Source organism: Engystomops pustulosus, chromosome 2 (assembly GCF_040894005.1).
Source record: "Engystomops pustulosus chromosome 2, aEngPut4.maternal, whole genome shotgun sequence".
In the NCBI taxonomy this organism is placed as follows: Eukaryota; Metazoa; Chordata; class Amphibia; order Anura; family Leptodactylidae; genus Engystomops; species Engystomops pustulosus.
The window spans coordinates 68,049,703-68,068,988 of record NC_092412.1 but is presented as its reverse complement, the minus strand read 5'-3'; the positions used below and the strand labels follow the sequence as shown (position 1 = coordinate 68,068,988).

Genomic DNA, 19,286 nt, shown 5'->3' with positions numbered 1-19,286 from the left:
GTGTGTGTGTATTTTGTATAATTCACAGGAACAGCCGACTCATTTCTATTTCATTATGCAAAACAACTCACTAAAGTAAACCTTCAGTTTATTTGGGGGGGGGGGATAGATGTGCCAGACAAAATCCCTTTCTACTGTTTTAGACAGTTTTAATATACAGAGCACAATGACTTCAGGATATTGGGGTAAATTTGTGGTCTGTGTCTTATACTTAATGAAGTTTCAGACTGTCTTATCCAACTTAGTCCCTTTCGTTTGTCAACTTCATTTATACTGGAAAAATGTGTAATCTTTGGCATGTAACCGTTTTCCATCAAGTCACGCTTTTTGACATGCTAGTATAAGAACTATCTGCACCCTTGAAAAACATGGTGGAATTTTAGACAGTTTTGACTCAAATTAAATGTGCCTCACTGTGCTTTCATCTTAGACTGAAGGTTTGAATCAAGAGTCTATTGGATCAACACCTCCATAAAATGTTGTTGTGAACAGAATTTAAGTCATACCAAGCAAGACCATTTAAAGGAAACCTACCAGTTAGAATGGCAGGGGTAAGCTGTAAGTACCGAGCACCAGCTCAGGGTGAGCTGGTGCCGGTACTCACTTTCGTTAGTGTTATAAACCGCGGTATCGCGGTTTTAACACTTTTTAAACTTTAGAGCAGAAGGGACTTCGGCGCTGCACGCGCAACATCTCCGCTATTTCCTATGTAGGCGCGCGCACGCAGCGCCGAAGCCAATTCTGCTCTAAAGTTTAAAAAGTGTTAAAACCGCGATACCGCGGTTTATAACACTAACTAAAGTAAGTACCGGCACCAGCTCACCCTGAGCTGGTGCTCGGTACTTACAGCTTACCCCTACCATTCTAAATGGTAGGTTTCCTTTAAAGGGAACCTGTCACCACATTTTCACAAATACAGCTAGTGACAGGTTCCTATAGAGTCCTATTGACTGACATCCTTGTTTTAGCTAAAATTTTGTTTCCCTCACATCCCCATATCTCAACTTTATCTTATGTTCCCGGCATCAGTGAAGAACTGTCCTGCTCGACTGGCCACTCCCATCTACACCTCCCCATGTCTCATGCTTCTTCTCAGCATGCCATGTGACCAGGGTGGAATCAACATAAGCAAACTGTACACCATGCAAACATCTGTTTACATGGCAGTATCATGACATAATTACTGCATGCTTCTGTGGACTCCTACTCCTCCCCATCCTCCAGGGAGGCTGCTGCAATTTCATGTCACCCTGATCACATGACATGAAGTGGCCAATGATTTAACAGAGCTCTAACTCGATGTTCCACATAGCAGCCATTGTGTAACACTAAGACTTTGGGAACTCTGAGTCAATTGGGAACTAGGAGGCAGAGCAAGAACTGTGTGTGGTGTTTTTTGATGGCGTTTTCAATAAATTGCACATTGTAATAGATGGGATAAAACGAGTCAGCCCTGATCAATATGGAGCAAATACTCACCGGCTATGGAGAGGGCTTAGCCCGTGAGCCCTCACCAATCACCTCCAGCCGATGCGCAACGTACTACTACATCATGCGTTGGTAATGGGATAATCATAGTTTGTAATGAAGTATTTCTTTTGTGTTGATTAATTTGTGTGACAGGTTCAATTTAAATAAAATTTGTATACATTTTATTTTTCTATTAGAAGATTAAGAGTACTTTGTTAGAGAAGATGATAATTGTAAGTAAAGCAGCTTCTCTGTGCTTTGTTTCTGCTCATTCTCCTATAGTGAGCAGTATAATCATAAAATATTCTGAGGACATCCACTTGACCCCTTCACGCTCTGTGACGGATATATCTGCCATAGAGCTATGAAGGGTGTATCAAGAGGGCTCACGGGCTGAGCCCTCTTCATACAAAGATGGGCTTTGCTGCATATCGCTCTAACCCGCGGTCAGTGCTTGCACTGATCACAGGTGTCAACCTCTAATCTGCTGCCGACAAAGTCGCTGGCGGCACTTAAAACATGGCGCCGCCATTTTTCTTCAGATCGTCGCTCCCCGAATGTCATCGGGGAACGGCGATCAATTCCCATGACAGCCTTAGGTCTTCGTCAGACCCAAGGCTGTATGGTTTCTGCAGATTTGTTACACTGAGCCAGTAGCTCATTGTAATGAATCATATGCAAAAACGCCATATACTTCAATACAGTAGCATTGCAGTATATGGTAGGAACGATTGGACCATCTAGGGTTAATTGTACCCTAGAGGGTTTAAAAAATGGTGAAAAAAGTTTTAAAAAATGTAAAAAATTAATAAAATATTAAAAATTAAAATCACCCCCCTTTTCCTAGAATGGATATAAAACATAATAAAACAGTAAAAATCAAGTGTCCCGCAGAACACAATCGCTTTGAATTTTTTAAAAATTTTCAGGGATGGATTGCACGGCTGGGACAGGTATTTACAAGGGGATTGTGTCACACGCAATTGGATTTTGGCGCTGGCTTTCATGCGAAGAAAATTATAGGGCGGGCTGTCTGATAATCCGACTGATTTGGACTGAGTGCGGGATTTAATATTCAAATTGTGTCGCAACCAATGCACTTACGCCAGGAAGAAGGTGAACTACGTTGAACCTTAGCGGGGAGCGTCACATGCAGGATATCGGACGCACGCTCGTAGTGAATCACGGCACAATCCATGATCGTCGGCCATTTCGGTTCGCGGGACATTTTTAAGATCATGGGAAAGTAAAGTTTGTTACGCACAAAATAAGCCCTCACACAGCTCTGTAAACGGAAAAATGAAAAAGTTATGGATTTTTGAAGGTGGAGAGCGAGAAATGAGGGAAAAAACCCTGCGTCCTTAAGGGGTGAAGAAGGCTAATTATTAAATCTAGACTCATTGACTTACAGTATGCATGGTTACAGTGCAGTGAGCACACCGTGTCTCATCTCACCGTGACCAAGCCCAGTGCCAGGATCCTACAGAGATGGTTAGGGCAAGGAGTGCTCACCACAACAGTGTATACTGGAGCCCTATACAGGAGCCGTATACAGCTCGGTGGCAAATAACACTGAATTATAAGACGACTCATGAATGCATATTAAGATATTTTACGTTAAACTGGTCACAAAATGTGGGTTTTTTTGGTTATTTTCTTACAGAAGAGCATCTGTCAGAACATATATATAACATTCACATATCTCCATGCTTGAAGATTAGAGCTTTCATGATAAACACGTCTAGCAGCATCGGCCTCTCTTTAGAGTATTGCATGTGTACTGGGAAGCTTATTATAATCCAGATGCTGTGCTCATTAGTCTGGAGAATGTTCACATGGAATCAGTAATTAGAGCTTATTTATTATGGATAGATTTCCAGGGGCTTTAGCCTTTGCGAAGGCATGACATCAGAATGGGTAAAATACCTCCTGGTTCCACGTGCGCACACTGCTGTTTGACTCATTCGCTCGTCCGTATTAATCTACTGAAGCAGAACACAGATTAAATAGACAGTCTTTGGGGTATATGTGACAAGGCTGCTGCATGCCTTTAGGAAAGATTTGGCAGAGAAAGGCATGTGACTTGAGAGTTGCTCGCCCCTTGGCATGTCTCATTAGGCAGATCCCACAGGAGGCCCTCTGACGAACTATTTAATTAAGTGTTTCTGAGAGAAGAGCTGTGCGTCCCTGTGTTGTCTCTGCCTGCCCTCACCAGGGGGCCTCTCTCACGCTCGGTCCTTGGGAAAATCAGCAGTCTGTGTGAGGCCAAAGAATCCCGAAATACTAACAACGCAGCTTTACTGTCACAACACTTCTAACAAGACAAACTCGGCCTGATTTACTGCATCATTTTAATGTGCACGCAGCAAACACGGTTGTGCTATAGAGAACTTTCTCATTATGGGGTAAATCAAGATTTGGGCGAATGTTTAAAGTAACAACAACAAAAAACAAGTATATGATATAAAATGGCTCTATTTCAGCATAGAAACACCAATACCAATAGTCCATAGTTTTACACTAACCATTTGACGAAAAGCCTTCGAGCCTTTGTTGCGTGGAAAGGATCTTTCGGGAACCCAGACTCGTGTAAGGCCTTCATTTGAGTTGGCTCTGTTCCTCTGTAGTTTAGCCAACATGGCTTTTTCTTCTTTCTACATTGTAAAAGACACAGGAACGCCTTTTATAGGACACAAAAATAACTCAGGGGAAGATGGCTACATCATCAGTTCTTATGCAGGTTACCTTCTAGGAGGGTATGGATATATACATAGTTTAGATATTTACCCTAAACTGGCTGAGACACACACACATTAGAAGCAAGTTGTTACTAATGTAAGCATGCTGCCTTCTCAAGAACAAAAGATAGGGCTTGTTAAAATTCAACATGAAATATATAGTTATATATGCACGTTAAAGGGAACCTGTCATCATAAAATGACCTAATAAATGATTACCAGTATGTTGTCTAGAAGCTTTATACCTTCCAGATCATGCTTCTTTCATGGCCCACCTTTGTTCCATTATCCACAAAATCAACTTTGAAGGGAGATTTAAATTGGGTGTATAAAGTCAGGGGGAAATGAACGCAGAAGTGAAGCTGTCCCTAGCAATTTCTCCGAGTGCAGGACCATCAATTACAATGATAGCGGCTTTCTAACAAAGAGAGCTTCAATTCAGGGTTAAAAACTCGGCCTCCTTGACTTTATACAACCAGTAAAACTCACTTCAAAGTTGATTTTTCGGGATGATGCTATCACACTGGACCATGAAAGAAACTTGATCTAGAAGGTATTTAGATGCTTGACAACATACTGGTAGTTGTTTTTTAGGTAAATTTCTGCTGACGGGTTTCCTTTAAATGTTTGGTTCTATTAAAGCTGACCAACTTAGATAGACATCTATTGTATGCAGCCAGAAGTGACCACTGAACACCCTGTAATGTACTGCAAATGCTTCAAAAGGCTACTTGTTTTTTTTTTTTTAAGAAACAGTACCACACTGTCCAAGGGTTGGCTCATGAACTGGATCTTATATCCACTAAAGTAAATGGGACAGAAGAGCAAAACCAATACACAAGTTATGGTGGTGCAGTTTTTTAATTGGTGCTAAGCTTGCACAGCTCCCATACACAATGTAAAACAGTTATAAAAATCACATTGCCAATAAATACTGGCCATAGACCTGTACTTGCAGCTACATTTAGATAGAAGCAAATGCAAGTGTAACATATCATGTACATGCACAGGCAGGCTATGTCATGTCATTAGTACGGCTAGTGTGCGCAACGCACAGACGTGGACCTGAATCAAGCCTGAAAAACACAATCCATGCAAAGCGGGAAGGTTTCTCCCAATGACATTTACGTTTAAGCCTAAACATTTGCATCTGGGAATAAGCAACTTGTGTTTTACATTGCTTACCTGCAATACATGCGTTGCCGTTTCCTGAATGTAAGTGTTTAGGCCTATATGCATATGAGATCGAGAAAAAAGCCTCCTCGCTGTATTTAAATTACTTTTCTAAACGTACAGTGGATATGGAAAGTATTCAGAGCCCTTTAGATTTTTCACTTTTATCTTAATTACAATTGGTAAGGTTTTTTTTAATTTGCTCATTAATGCACACAACATCGTTACAGATAAACATAAATGTAGATATTTTTGCTAATTTATTTAACAAGAAAAACTGAAATATCACATTGTCATAAATATTCAGACCATTTGCATTGACACTTATCTTTAACTCACACACTGTCCATTTCCTTCTGATCCCCCTTGAGATGGTTCTGCTCCTTCATTGGAGTCCAGCTGTGTTTAATTAAACTGATTGGACTTGTTCAGGAAAGGCACACACCTGTCTATATAAGACCCCACAGCTTACAGTGCATGTCAGATCACATGAGAATCATGAGGCCTAAGGAACTGCCCAAAGACCTCATGAACAGAATTGTGGCAGGGCACAGATCTGGCCAAGGTTACAAAAGAATTTCTGAAGCACTCAAGGTTTCTAATAGAACAGTGGCCTCATAATCCTTAAATAGAAGAAGTTTGGGACAACCACAACTCTTCCTCAAACTTGCCGTCCGTCCATCTAAGCAATCACAAGAGAAGAGCCTTGGCGAGAAAGGTAAAGAAGAACCTAAAGATCACTCTGGCCGAGCTCCAGAGATGCAGTTAGGAGAAAGTTCCACAAAGTCAACTATCACTGCAGCCCTAAACCAGTCTGGGCTTTATGGTAGAGTGTGCTGATGGATGCAGTTCATATGTCTTTCTGCAAGACATGTGAAAGCTCACATCCTGTTTGCAAAAAAAAAAAAAAAAACATACATGAAGGACCTCAGACTATGAGAAATAAGATTCTCTGGTCTGATGAAGACTGAACTATTTGGTGTTAATTCTAAGCGTTGTGGAGAAAAACAGGCACTGCTCATTACCTGCCAAAACCAATTTCAGCTGCAGGGACGAGACCACTGGTTGCAAATAAAGGAAAGATGAATGCGGCCAAGTACAGCGATATCCTGGATGAAAACCTCTTCCAGAGTGCTCTGGACCTCAGACTAGGCTTAAGGTTCACCTTCCAACAAGACAATAACCCTAAGCACATAGCTAAAATAACAAAGCAGTGGCTTCAGAACAACTCTGTGATCATTCCTGACTGGCCCAGCCAGAGGCCTGAACTAAACCCAATAGGGTATCTCTGGAGAGACTTGCAAATGGTACCAATGTTCTTCATCCAACCTGAGGGAACTGGAGATGATCTCCAACTGGAGATGATCTGCAAGGAAGAAAGGCAGAGGATCCACAAATCCAGGGGTGAAATACTTGTTGTATCATTCCCAAGAAGACTCATGGTTCAAAAGCTGATTCTACTCAACACTGAGCAAAGGGGCTGAATACTTATGACCATGTGATATTTCAGTTTTTCTTTTTTTAATAAATTAGCAAAAATATTCACATTTCAGTTTTTTTCTGTCAACATGGGGTGCAAAGTGTACATTAAAGAGCAAAAAAAAATTGATCTTACCAATTGCCTGAAATAAAACAAAGAGTGAAAAATTTAAAAGGGGTCTGAATGTTTCGGTACCCACTGTACTTCAAACAACGTATGCATTAAGCCAGTATAGTAGTGTATAGAGTTTTGCTCAAAAGTTTACATACCCCTGCAGAACTTTGGCTTTCTTGGCCTTTTTTCAGAGAATATGAATGATAACACACATTTCTCTTTAAATAATAATGAAAACCAACTGTACTTGTATATTGGGGGATTGATATTTTTGCATTATCCTTCGAGGCAAAATTTAAAAGGAATAGATGTTTGTTAATCTACAAAGAATCCTAAATATCTTATAAAATAACTCCAGTTTGATGGTTACAGAGCAGAGTGAATTTTACACAGAATAGAATAGAATAGAATATCAAAGAGAGTTAAAGGTATTTGAGCTTATTCTAGGTTGGGTCCCCAAACTTACCCTCTTCTGGCTGCATCCAGTCACCAGGAAAGTTTTGATGTCGTGTTCCTTGAGATATGCGTTTCTCTCACCTCCGTGACCAGGTTCCACCTCATAATCTCCATTCAGATAGTTTAATGTAGCGCTTGTGATGTGTATTCGTCTTAACAAGAATAAATAGGGGACATTTACCACCTCACAGAACAAAATTAGGTAATATAGCAACAATGCTGAGGTTCGATAGAGATTTTCAATTTAACTCACCCTGCCTTGCCACCGGCTTCCATATGGTTGGCCAAAGTCACATCATTGGACCATACATCAAACTGCCACTTCCTCAAGCCAAGAACACCACAGTGAACTCGTCCGCTGTGTATTCCCACTCGCATGTTCACATTTACCCCCGTTACTTCTCTTACTAACCTGAGATACAAACGTATGTTAGTTAACAATGTAATATAAATAAAGAGCTGTATTCTACTAAGTACTTTAATAAATCTTCACGGGGCAACAAAAAATCCCCCACACCTATAGGTGAAACAACTAAATGCCTTTGTTGCACGTCAGATGTTGTATATTCTAGAAACTCTATTTAATAAAATTACATTTAAAATAAAGGCCGACTTACGAGATTGCTTCAATCATATCAACTCCCATCTCAACACAGCAGTGAGCATGATCCGCACGAGCTTCAGGCAATCCAGAGACACAATAGTAACAATCCCCCAGAATCTTAATGCGCAAGCAGTGGTTCTCCTTAAAATAAAAAGGAAATATTACATAAATAATGCACAAAACATTTAATCATACAAAATTCCCTAGTGAAGGGTTTGATACCTCTTAGGCTCCAGCTTTATTATTCTGTGACATGTGCTTTAAACATATTTAACATAAACTGGTCTCCAAGTAATAAAAAAAAAAAATGAAGTGGGAACCAATTAAAACAAATAATAAACCATGACTCAATAACTTAATTAGAAGACCCGGGAAAACACATCCAACAAGAACAGACTCCAAGGAAAAGTTAAAATGCCAGAATGTTAAGCAACCAAAGAAGATGTTTTTAGTTCTGTTTCTGAGGAGAGCGCTGCTATCTGCCAACTCTCATCAGGGGGCCGCCTTCTCATACTCAGCCATTTGGAATATTTGTAGTCAGTGTGTGGCACAATTTTTAAAGCAGCCATTTAAAAAAAAAATGTAATACTTGGCACCACTCCATGACCAAGGGTGGAAATTCATATACATAGTATGTTAACATTACCACACTTGGATGATTTTTGAACATAACATGGACGTTCATATGAATACATATATACATACATATACACAATGGAGATGATCAAAATTAGAGAACAATGCATGATGACTTGATTCAATATAGAAATAATATAATCTAAATTGATTGATTAAGGGGTACATATGCCACTAGAACAGTCTATTACAAAATTAGGAAAGTATATCAACATAAAACCTTTTATTTTGCAAAAAATCTGATGATCTCAATTAGAGAACAGCAATGACCGTAGCACAGAGAATGATTCTAATTACATTTTTTGAAGGTTACAGTCACCAATCAGTAGGACGTGTACAGGCCTTTGCTTTGAATGACACATCTGTGGCCACAGGACATCACCAGTCTCTCACACTGCTCTGGTGTGATATTGGTCCACTCTTCTTCCAGTTCTTTGACGCTTGTGGGTTTCTTGGCCATAACTTTGTCACCAAGGATTTTCCAGAGGTCTTCTATTGGATTTAGGTCAGGACTCTAAAACCGTGAAATTGGCAGCTCAATGTTTTCAATTTCAAGAAACTTCTGTGTGACAGGGGGAATTATCCTGAATGAAAATTAGTGGTTGATCGAGTCAAGAACGCAAGGTGGGAAACGTGTATTGTTTTACACACTACAATGACCTGTGGACCACTTCTATTCAATACAACATGCTCCTCAGCAAAGGGGAGCGTAATCTTTTGATTCTTTTTGCTGATGAGAATTTGGTGACTGCAGAGTTGGCTTCCATTCTTAAACGTTGAGACACTGTTTGACGAGAGCGATCCTTACCCTATTCAGTGCTGAGCTGGTGAGCAATTGCGGCTGCAGCGTTGAAACCATTAAAAAGAGATTTAACGAATTATCTTGCCCCTTTGTGGACCTGAATGAGTTTGTGATGTTGTAAAGATGCAATACTTTTTGAAATCCCAGATGTGGAACAACCAACTTCTATAGCTATGGCTGATAGGGTCACTCCTTTGGCCTTCTTCTGGTCTTCAGTGGCACGGCACACCATTATTGCTAAGTCCGCAAATGCCTATGAGTTTCTATGGAAATGTGTGCGATTGTCTTGTACTGTTTAAATGCAAGACACAGAGTGTGGTTAGCTGCCACATGCACTTGGCCTGTGGCACACCCCAGTGCGCTTTGATTGCAGTTCTAAATGGAATCAAAGCAGAACGTGTGACCGCACCCTAAGGTTAAATATGGTTTGTCAGATAATTTGAAGGAAATAAGCATCAGGAGACAGATTATCTGAAAGTGTTCTCTAATTTTGATCAGTGTTCATTTACAGTTATATTTCATGTTTTAGACTATACTGTATATAATTTATAAAGCAAGTTCAAAACACTGCTATATTCACATAGGACTACACAATAACCTTGACATTTATGAAATTGTGTATTGTTTTCTATACATACACACCCAATGGAGGTTAGAGAACATTGTATAGTCCTTTGTGACTAATCCAAAATGATTAAAAAAGCTGTATTTTAAGTTCATCTCATATATATTCAGAATATTCAGGGTTCTACATTCCCTTATCAGGCTTAGAAAAGTCACCAGTACTAAACTACATCATTCTTTATGTAAAGATTTAAAGGTATTTTTTTTACTATAAACAGCTAGGGGGCGCCTTTAAACAACCTTGTACAACACTTCCATTCTCCTGTTGTTCACTGTCAGATCTCAGTTTGCCGAGGCAGGGGCTACCTTTGCGACTACTGCTGCGCTCCTGCTACTCATTGAAAGCAGTGGTCGGGATGGGCGCACCTACCTCGGTAAACAAACGCAGCCTGATAGTGATGGCCGGTGACGGAGGAGGTAAGTACATGGTGTTTATTGTTTTATAGGAGCCTTTCGTGAGTGTTTTCAAGGAAATAAATATATTTAGGTTTGACCCTTCCATTGCTCAAAGGGTTTAGGGGATAAATCTATATCCTAAAAACCTCTATGATTTTACTTACTGCGGCTAGCTTGTCGAAACGTGCAAACAGTTCGTTCAGAGTCATGACCAATTCCTGTGCCGTGCACTGTGATGCCAAGCTGGTGAAACCCTCAATGTCAGCAAACAGGATACTGCAAGGAAAGAGACAGTCATGCCAGCAATGCACTACAAATACAAGTTCTAATTGACTTCATTACAGACACAGTGAGAGATCATAAGTGGTCTTTAAAGAGTCAGAAAGTTATGGAGTACACCTTGTCTACTAACCTATAACAGCACCGGAGTTATAACATTTCCATCTAAGAATAAAACTTTAAAAATGACCCCGCTGCCAACCTATCTAAAAACTATTAGAAGACTGGTTATCCTGACCCAAAATACCACTCAACATAAAGAAAAAGATGTAACCACCTGCAGACATGCGCTTGTAAAGTGAATAAACTTTATAGTGTCCCAAGTTACCTGACATTGTCATGTTTTTGTATGTAGATTTTGTGGAACATCATATCCTCCTTTTTGGTGTTAATATCTTCTTTCATTTCCATTGCAACATGACGTGGCAGCACAGACAGTAGGAGGCGCTCCTGCACAGGGGAGGGAGAGGTGCAGTCACATAAACAGGACAACCATACACTAACAGTTATTTTACATTTTTGCGGAACTAAAATAAATCTTTTGGTAATAAGACAATAAGTATAAGGGATATATATATATATATATATATATATATATATATATATATATATGTACTACTTCTATATACTACTTCTATATCTTTTGCAGAGGAATCTATTTTTGAAATAAAGAAAAGCACAAAGTGCAAACAATGTAGTGCTATGCAACCCTTTTATTTTCCAAGTGGATGACTGGTTGTTAAGACAGAACTGCTGGCGACAAAGAGCAGGAGGATGACTGCACGTGATTTTTTTCCATGCAGCACTGTAATATCATCTACCATTTGGCTCTAAACCACTTAAAGGAAGCCTGCCACCAAACCAAGAATGATAAACCAGGGACACTTCCACATAGATCCAGGCACGGAGACTACTTTCATCTTATTTGGGTTATCCTTTGCCTCCTTCATTCAAAAATCAATTTCTTTAATTATACTAATACGCCAAAATGGCTTTGGGGGTGTTAATGGAGCCCCTCCGTGGTGTAGCTTTAAAGACTGTTACACTGTGCAGATTACAAGGGACAGAGAGAGCCTGTAAAGCTGCATGATGGAGGGGTTCTGGTAATGCCCGCAGGGCCCTTCTGGCTCTTTAAATGTTGATTTTAGAAGGAAGGAGGCCATAGATAACAAACATAAGTAGTCACACAGTCACAGTTCCTGGATCTATGAGTGGTATCCCTGGCTTATGATGCTCAATAAAAAAAGAAATACAAAAGATAGAAAACAATACAATATAGTTGGACAACCCCTTTAAACATGACTCCTCTGCTTCCTCACACTTACTTGCTGCTGGTTCTCTCTCTGAAGGTGCAGTCTGGCTTGGATGTATCCTCGCGTTTCTTGAAATGCCTGTCTCTGGGAAACCTCTGCCGGATAGTGGGTGCAAATACCAATAATATTTGTGCAAAGGAAGATCAGCACGTTGGCGCTTAACTAGGAAAGAAAAAGTGGAAATAAGGATATCATTAATATTCCATGTGAATGTACAGTAAGTAAATACAGCCATGTCCACTAACAAATGGATTCCAGGTGTTCTGCTGCGAGCGCACAAGTCATTATCTGCACATTTTCTCAAGACAGATGATAAAGTTGTCCGGGTCAGTATCTAAGACACGTGGAAGAAAATGATAAATGGGGTACATTTACCAACAGTGTCATTTTAGTCTAGTCACTTGAAAGGGAACCTCGCACCACATTTTTCACAAATACAGCTAGCAGCAGGTTCCCATAAACTCTATTAACTAACTGTAACCCTTCTTTTAGCTAAAAATCCCCAAATCCACTTATAATCCTCCTCCCCATGCTTTCTCAGCATGCAGCAGTAATGTCATGTGACCAGGGTGACATCACCTCCGGTCCTTTATCCTCGTAACAACAGTTTGCCATATTTAGAGGCTAAGGGACCCGAGATGATGTCATCCTGGTCACATGACATTAGACCACCCCCTGATATTAGATATCCATGGATACCAACTCTAATCTTATTGGGATGTAACGGAAAAAGTTTTTAGCTAAAAGAAAGGTGTCATGGGTAAAAAAAATGGATGTTTGAAAAATGTGGTTAGAGGTTCCCTTTGAAGTCTTATAAACATGGCGGTGGGGGCACATTTTTGTGGATGGTGAAGTGTGGCCATACCACAAGTGGAGTCCATCGGATCCAGAGCTCCACCCTCACATTTTGTAAATAAGGCCAACCATAAAATTAGACCTGAGTAGTATCGGAAACAGAAAGATCTCAAATAATTTGAAAATTTATGGGTTGTTAGTTGGATACACCGGGACGACCTAAAAGAGCCCTATAAATTTGAAGCCTTAATTATCGTTTATCAGTACAGAGTAATTCATGTTTTGTGATAGTTGTTATGACAATTTCTCATGGGCTTATTCTTGTATGCCTTGTTTCACCAGCTAGTCCTTGCCATGGTACATAAAAATGCATTTCTAGCCACCACACATTTCATTACACAATGACACAACTTGGTGGGCATTGGCACTCCGGAAGGAAACACTCACATATTTCTTATGTGCTCTTTGACAATAATGTCTGCTTATTTGACATAATGATTATGCCACAAAATCATTATCTGCTAGAAGAGGAAACAGACCCTATATTAAGCATTAACCTAAGCCCTAACACAGATAAAACTCTGCCATATAAAAGGGAAATCCAAAAATAAACACAAGAGGCAAGCTCTGGAGGTGGAATGACAGGGAGAAGAGCTCTATTTATACTGCATGAATGACTACATGTTACAGAACTTTACAAGGGTTACATTAATCCTCTGCAGACACAAAACCACGTTTGCCTGTGCAGCAAGTATTGTGTCGAAATACTGAAAGGAAAATTTGGGGCCAAGTTGATGACCTCTAACGGATGTAAGGAATATAGAGAGATAACTATCAGACAAGGGTTTCACATCCACATTCTGGTTTGTGGTCTTTATGGAGAGAGGGGATGTGCCCAATTATATTGCAGTTAATGTCTGCGTTGACAAAACAAAATGTTAACACACATTAACATTGTTAACATTTGTGTTTAGCTAACACACTGTTAACTGTTGTGTTATGTAAATGCAAATGTTAACAGAAATGTAATTAGGCAAATCTCCTCTCCTCAACTATTGTATTGAGCTTCAAAATGCAATGTAAAACGTGGCGTGTGAACACAGCCTAAAACAGATTGACATGAAATCACTGCAGCATTGTATGGTAAAATACAATACAATACTGAGGTTTTCTATTAATAGAGGGCCCGTGAGACTATAAAGTCCAAGATTTACAGTGCTTCTTATGTACCGGTATATATGCTGTCCTAATAAATGTCTGCAAAATACAAGTATAATACAGAACATGCACAGGTACTACATAAAATCATATAAAAAAAATAGAATCAAGTTAAGCAACTTGTAAATAACCGCCAATGTGAACCTTTAATAGTCAACGTATTAAAAGCTTCTAACAAATAGGTACAAATTACCGTATATTATGAATTGCTTTTCCAAAAAATATATATGTTTTTCTTTTTTTTTTTTTTTATAAATAACACAACTGTATTCCATGCACATGCCAAAAACAGACTGTGGATATCAGATTTTATATTTTTGTAACATTAAGAAACAGCAATGACAGACAGGGAAAAAAATAATAACTTTGAAAAGCTCATGAGAACCAGGCAGTTTCCACTGAGAAAACAGAAGAGTCCGGGAGTGAAATGATCCCTTTGCCAAAGGTTTGCACAAGCTACACCTTCCTGTGTGGTAAGTGCGGTTAACCGCAGCCAGCTGGAGTCTGGCCCGGTGCCATTCTGCTATGACAGGCGTCCAGTGCTGGAAAAACCCACAGTATATACGTCTCCAGTCTCAATACTACATTCATGTGGGTCAAAAACACATATACAACAATAAACTTGAATACTACTAAAGATGCCAAATGACCCCAAGTCCTCTAACTACTCTGCTACTTCCAAACTGTAACATTCAGTGTGGCGCCCTCTAAACAAGGTACATACTATTAGGGCATGTTCATACTTGCAGTCTATACTGCCCTCAGGTGACAGGATGGAGAGTGGGGGGGTGCACATTACTAAGATGTAACTTCTGTATGACAGCACCTAGTAGCACAGTTCAGGTGTCATTTTAAAGAAGGTAATCTAAATTGTGTTTAAGCTCCACAGCTGTATATGAAAAATACACTCTAGACTGAAACTTTAACAGCGGATGTCTCTAACTCTATAGCACATAGAAACACAATCTTGGTGCAATTTTAAAGCAACAATTTTACTCTTTAAAATTACACCAGAACTGTGTAGCTGTGTGAAAAGGTCCCCTTCTTGAAAAAGGCAAAAAATTCCAGCTAGAGGTTTTGGAGGAAACAGCATATATTAAGACAATGGATAAAAGATCATGCGTTTAGATAAGCAAAAACATTATAATATTCAGATCACTGATTGCACTTTCAGTCATATTTAGTGCCAGCCTAGGGCTATTTTCACACATGGCGTTTGCCTTGCATTTGAAACGTGGGCGGTACTCAGACCAATCGCTTTTGCGCTTCCATAGAAATGCATGGGATCAATTACAAGGACCTGCTGTTTTGCATGCATGGTTTAAAACACAAGGCAAAATGCTATGTGTGAACGCAGTTAAGACCGCTTAAAAGATTGGATTTTTCCCAAATTGATATGGGCAAGTGAAGGTCTCATGAAAACCCACGTTTATCAACATTGTCTAAAAATGTATAAAAAAAAAGAAGAAAGCAACGGTCACACGAGATAATTTTGTACATGCTAAAGCATATATGTTGATGTACAGTATACAGATATACTCTCCACAGTCGAGGCAAAGCTAAATGCAAAAGTTACTTCCTTGTGATTGTTTTATATTCATTGAGGATTTTAAAAATACTTTTCCATGTAATGACCGTGAGACAATCATTGCTCATTATGGACATGATATTCCGAAAAAAGTTTAGCACTATATGCTCCTAAATACAAGCATTCAGCATTTCTGCTCTGCATGTCTTTCAGCCATCATCGCCAAGTTACATAATTGACAATAAAAAAAAAAGTCACATGAAAAAGTTCAGAACTGAATATGAGTCACATAAGAACAATATACTGGATTGAACAGTAAAAAAAAATATGTCATAAAGTACACCATGTTACAGGCAGATCTGCACAGTGGAGCCATTTAGACCGAGGCTCGTGAAGGTTAACCAGAGCAATTTTATGTGGCATTTGAGGCGACGGCACCAAACACATCTCTCTCTACAGCCACTTTATGCCATGCGGCCTTGACCGAGTTAATGACTGATCCACTCCCTCCTCCTTGGGAAGGGGTTACCTTGAACTTCTATTATGGAACAAGGAACAATGAAATATGTAAGCCCCCTTTCACAATTCACTGCCAACGATCAGAGGACAATTAAACGCACAAAGTCGTGTGACATTTGTGTCATCGATCCCATAGGACAATACGCTAGATAGATCTATGAACTAGAGAAGAAAGGTACGGCATGGTCCCATGAAGCATCTCACAAGTATCGCCCCATATCATGTGGTTTGGCTTCAAGCCAGCGAGCGGCACACAAGAAATATTATCATCACCAAGCAAGGTCACCCTCAGATGTACTAACATACGGATAATGGGACAGCATATTTCATGCTATTTTCCATAGGATCCCATCTAAATCTCTGTCTTTGCCCTTTGGTATAAAAAGCTGGTGCTGAAGAGGAGCATCCAAAAGTGTTTCAGATGTCAGGAAAGACATGAAATAAGAATAGCATTCTGAGTGCACAATATGTACATATTATATGTATGTATTATATGCATGTTTGAGGACCTTATCAACATGTAATTCTGGAACAATTAACTTTTATATTTTTGCACAACTGTAATAATGAGGAATATTACACTGTTGTTTACTTTGATTAAAGTCTATGCCGATCCAGTAGGTTGCAGTGAAAGTGCCCACAGAATGCTAAAGGAACTTAACAGGACTGTCACCAGGTTTACACAAATGCTAAACTAAAAGCACCTACAGGTCGATATATAAAAAATTCTTCTTTGAAGAACCTCTTATGCTGAAACTAGCCCACGTTCAGCTTAAAAAAGATATACATGAGCAGAGAAGAGTCAATTGTTGAAGCAGAAGGGAGAGTGAGACATGCTTGGCTCCCGTGATCCAACGGAAGCTGGCAGGACACAAGATGTCACAGGAAGTCCTGCTACCAGACCCGAGGCTCTTGTGGACTACCAAGAACTTTTACTAGGGTAAGTACAATATGGGTGGCCCTATAAGGCTCTAGTACTTACCCTGCCAAAAAAAATTTTATTGGTGGCCAACACATTTAAACTACTAGCACAAAATATCCTTTTTAGTATTCCCTCTTTTATGCCAAAACTCGCTGATGACCTATAAAAAAAAATCCCCTCCAAAAATCATACAAAAATGAGCTGAGATGAGTGACTTTTAGAAGCTGAAGCGTATAAGCACATCAGGTTTGTCCCTCTGCGAGCTAACGAATACTCCCTTTACGCATACAAAGTACTTGAAATGTAAACCGTTCACAACAAAAAATTACGATAACGCTCATACAAAAAGTAAAAATGAACAGATAATCTCAGAAAGGGCCCTTTCCAGAGTAGCTCTGCATTTTGTGCCATCATTTGTTGCCTCAGTAAAGGACAATAGACTAAGTGAAAAGTGATATGAATGTGTATGCACTGTTCTGTATACCATTTCTTCATTACGTATTTTTAACCAAAAATGGAATTGGATACCAGGACAGAAATAAATGCAAAAAGTGGAAAGGTTTGGGAAAGTTCTCCTTGCTGGGATCCTTTCCCATTTTTGGGTAGGAGACACAGAGTAGAAAATGGACCCATATAACACTGGAGAAAACAAGGCCTTATGACAATTACGTTGACAGGCTCAGGAAAATCTTACATACCTACATTTCAATGCCCATTTATGGAAAAGATAGAGTTTATGTTCCAAGTGGAGACAACCTGCAATAGGAATTTTTATATCACAAATGACATAATCATACTGGAATGAAGGGCAAAAATAAAGAGTCATAGCTAGGGCAAAAATAAAGAGTCACAGCTAAATATCCTGTGGAGCAGCATTGTGTCACTCCCAGACAGTGCGGTACAAGAAGTAAAGTTCATGAGCGCAGGAGCGCCCAGTGTACTACGCAATACAAATAAAACACCACTGCTTTACATCACGCTGTCATCCATTAAAAGGAGCCTCTTTGTATCCTTAGGGATTCAACAACAAATGACTTGTGCTGCACGGCAAAGCCCTGCACCTACAAAATGGTCAAAAGCACGGGCAAGGTAAAACTTTCCATTTTCAACATGTGAAACATTTCTATACACACAGAGCGCGTCTGTTCACACCGGCACCAGTCCTGAAAGCTGTGATGTCACCAAGCAATGAATATGAAGAAAGGGGAGGGTATGACAGACGGTTAACCTTTATACATCACTGACCAGTTATTAGGCACCAGCCGTATCCGCAGTGTCAACAGAAGACAACGGGCCATACAGAAACATACATTATGGGGATCCTCGACGCCTACTGAATCAAAGATCACTTCCCTGCAAAGGGAACCTGTTACTTTTAGCCAGCAATCCGTCTGGCCACTGGACACATTTTTGGCCCGTTTTAAAGCATGCGTTTTCAGTCCGTTTAAAAACGCATGTGTTTTTGAATGTTTACCATGTGTTTGGTTGCTTTGAACCAGTTTATCATTTCTAGAAGTGTAGGCAGATTAAAAGCAACCAAACAAATGGTAAACTTTCAAAAAACACATGCTTTTTTTTTTTAAACAAACTGGAAATGCATGCTTTAAAACAGACCAAAAACGTTACGTGTGGCATCACCCTTACCTCTAGGATAAGCATGGATTCAACCAAAAGTTAAAAAGTTTATTTTTCAGAAAGTGAGATGACAACCAATTAAGTTACTATTCCAGAACTAACAAGACATTTCCCTCAGCTGCCCTGGACAACAGCTTAACCTTGTGGTGCAACTTTAATAGTAACCATTTCTCTCCCCCACAACCTAAATTGTGGAGTCACGTTAACCACAAAACAACATAAAACAGGAGCTGGTGGATGCACCACAAACTAGTTCGATCTGAGAAGTTCGGTCCACTTGCTTGTAAGATTTCCTAGTCAGAAACTTGAATCAACGAACTCCAAATGTCATTTCAACCCTGTGATTTCAGGTTTGGTCTGGGAAATACAGAAAGCACATGAGCGAGTTTCTCAGAACCAGCCAAAGTCTTGATATAGGTCAGTGAATGCGTTCCTTATAGCGACTAAGTGCCCAAACTGAACCCAAATCCCCCCTTGTTTATTGTGAGGTGCCAACCAAAAAATTAAAGCAGTAACTTATTGCTCCCTGTTCAACAACTTAATACTTGCCTCCTGAGGACAGCAACACACTAGAAAGATGGAAA

At 39.7% G+C, this 19,286-nt stretch overlaps 1 protein-coding gene across 9 annotated transcripts in view; it reads right to left on the bottom strand.

Annotated features, from left to right (window-relative positions):
• Window positions 1-19,286, bottom strand: part of ADCY6 (adenylate cyclase 6) — a 121,065-nt gene that overhangs the window by 32,526 nt on the left and 69,253 nt on the right. For all 9 annotated transcript variants that reach the window (XR_011853105.1, XR_011853106.1, XM_072135160.1 and 6 more), the window contains 7 exons: window positions 12,098-12,247; window positions 11,101-11,222; window positions 10,658-10,769; window positions 8,049-8,176; window positions 7,685-7,843; window positions 7,442-7,583; window positions 3,996-4,124 (listed from right to left, as the gene is read on the bottom strand). Coding sequence is in view for 7 of the 9 variants with exons in the window: in XM_072135160.1 (XP_071991261.1) it covers window positions 3,996-4,124; window positions 7,442-7,583; window positions 7,685-7,843; window positions 8,049-8,176; window positions 10,658-10,769; window positions 11,101-11,222; window positions 12,098-12,247 (942 nt within the window). In the remaining 2 variants the exon portion in view is untranslated. The remainder of the gene's footprint in view (window positions 1-3,995; window positions 4,125-7,441; window positions 7,584-7,684; window positions 7,844-8,048; window positions 8,177-10,657; window positions 10,770-11,100; window positions 11,223-12,097; window positions 12,248-19,286) is intronic.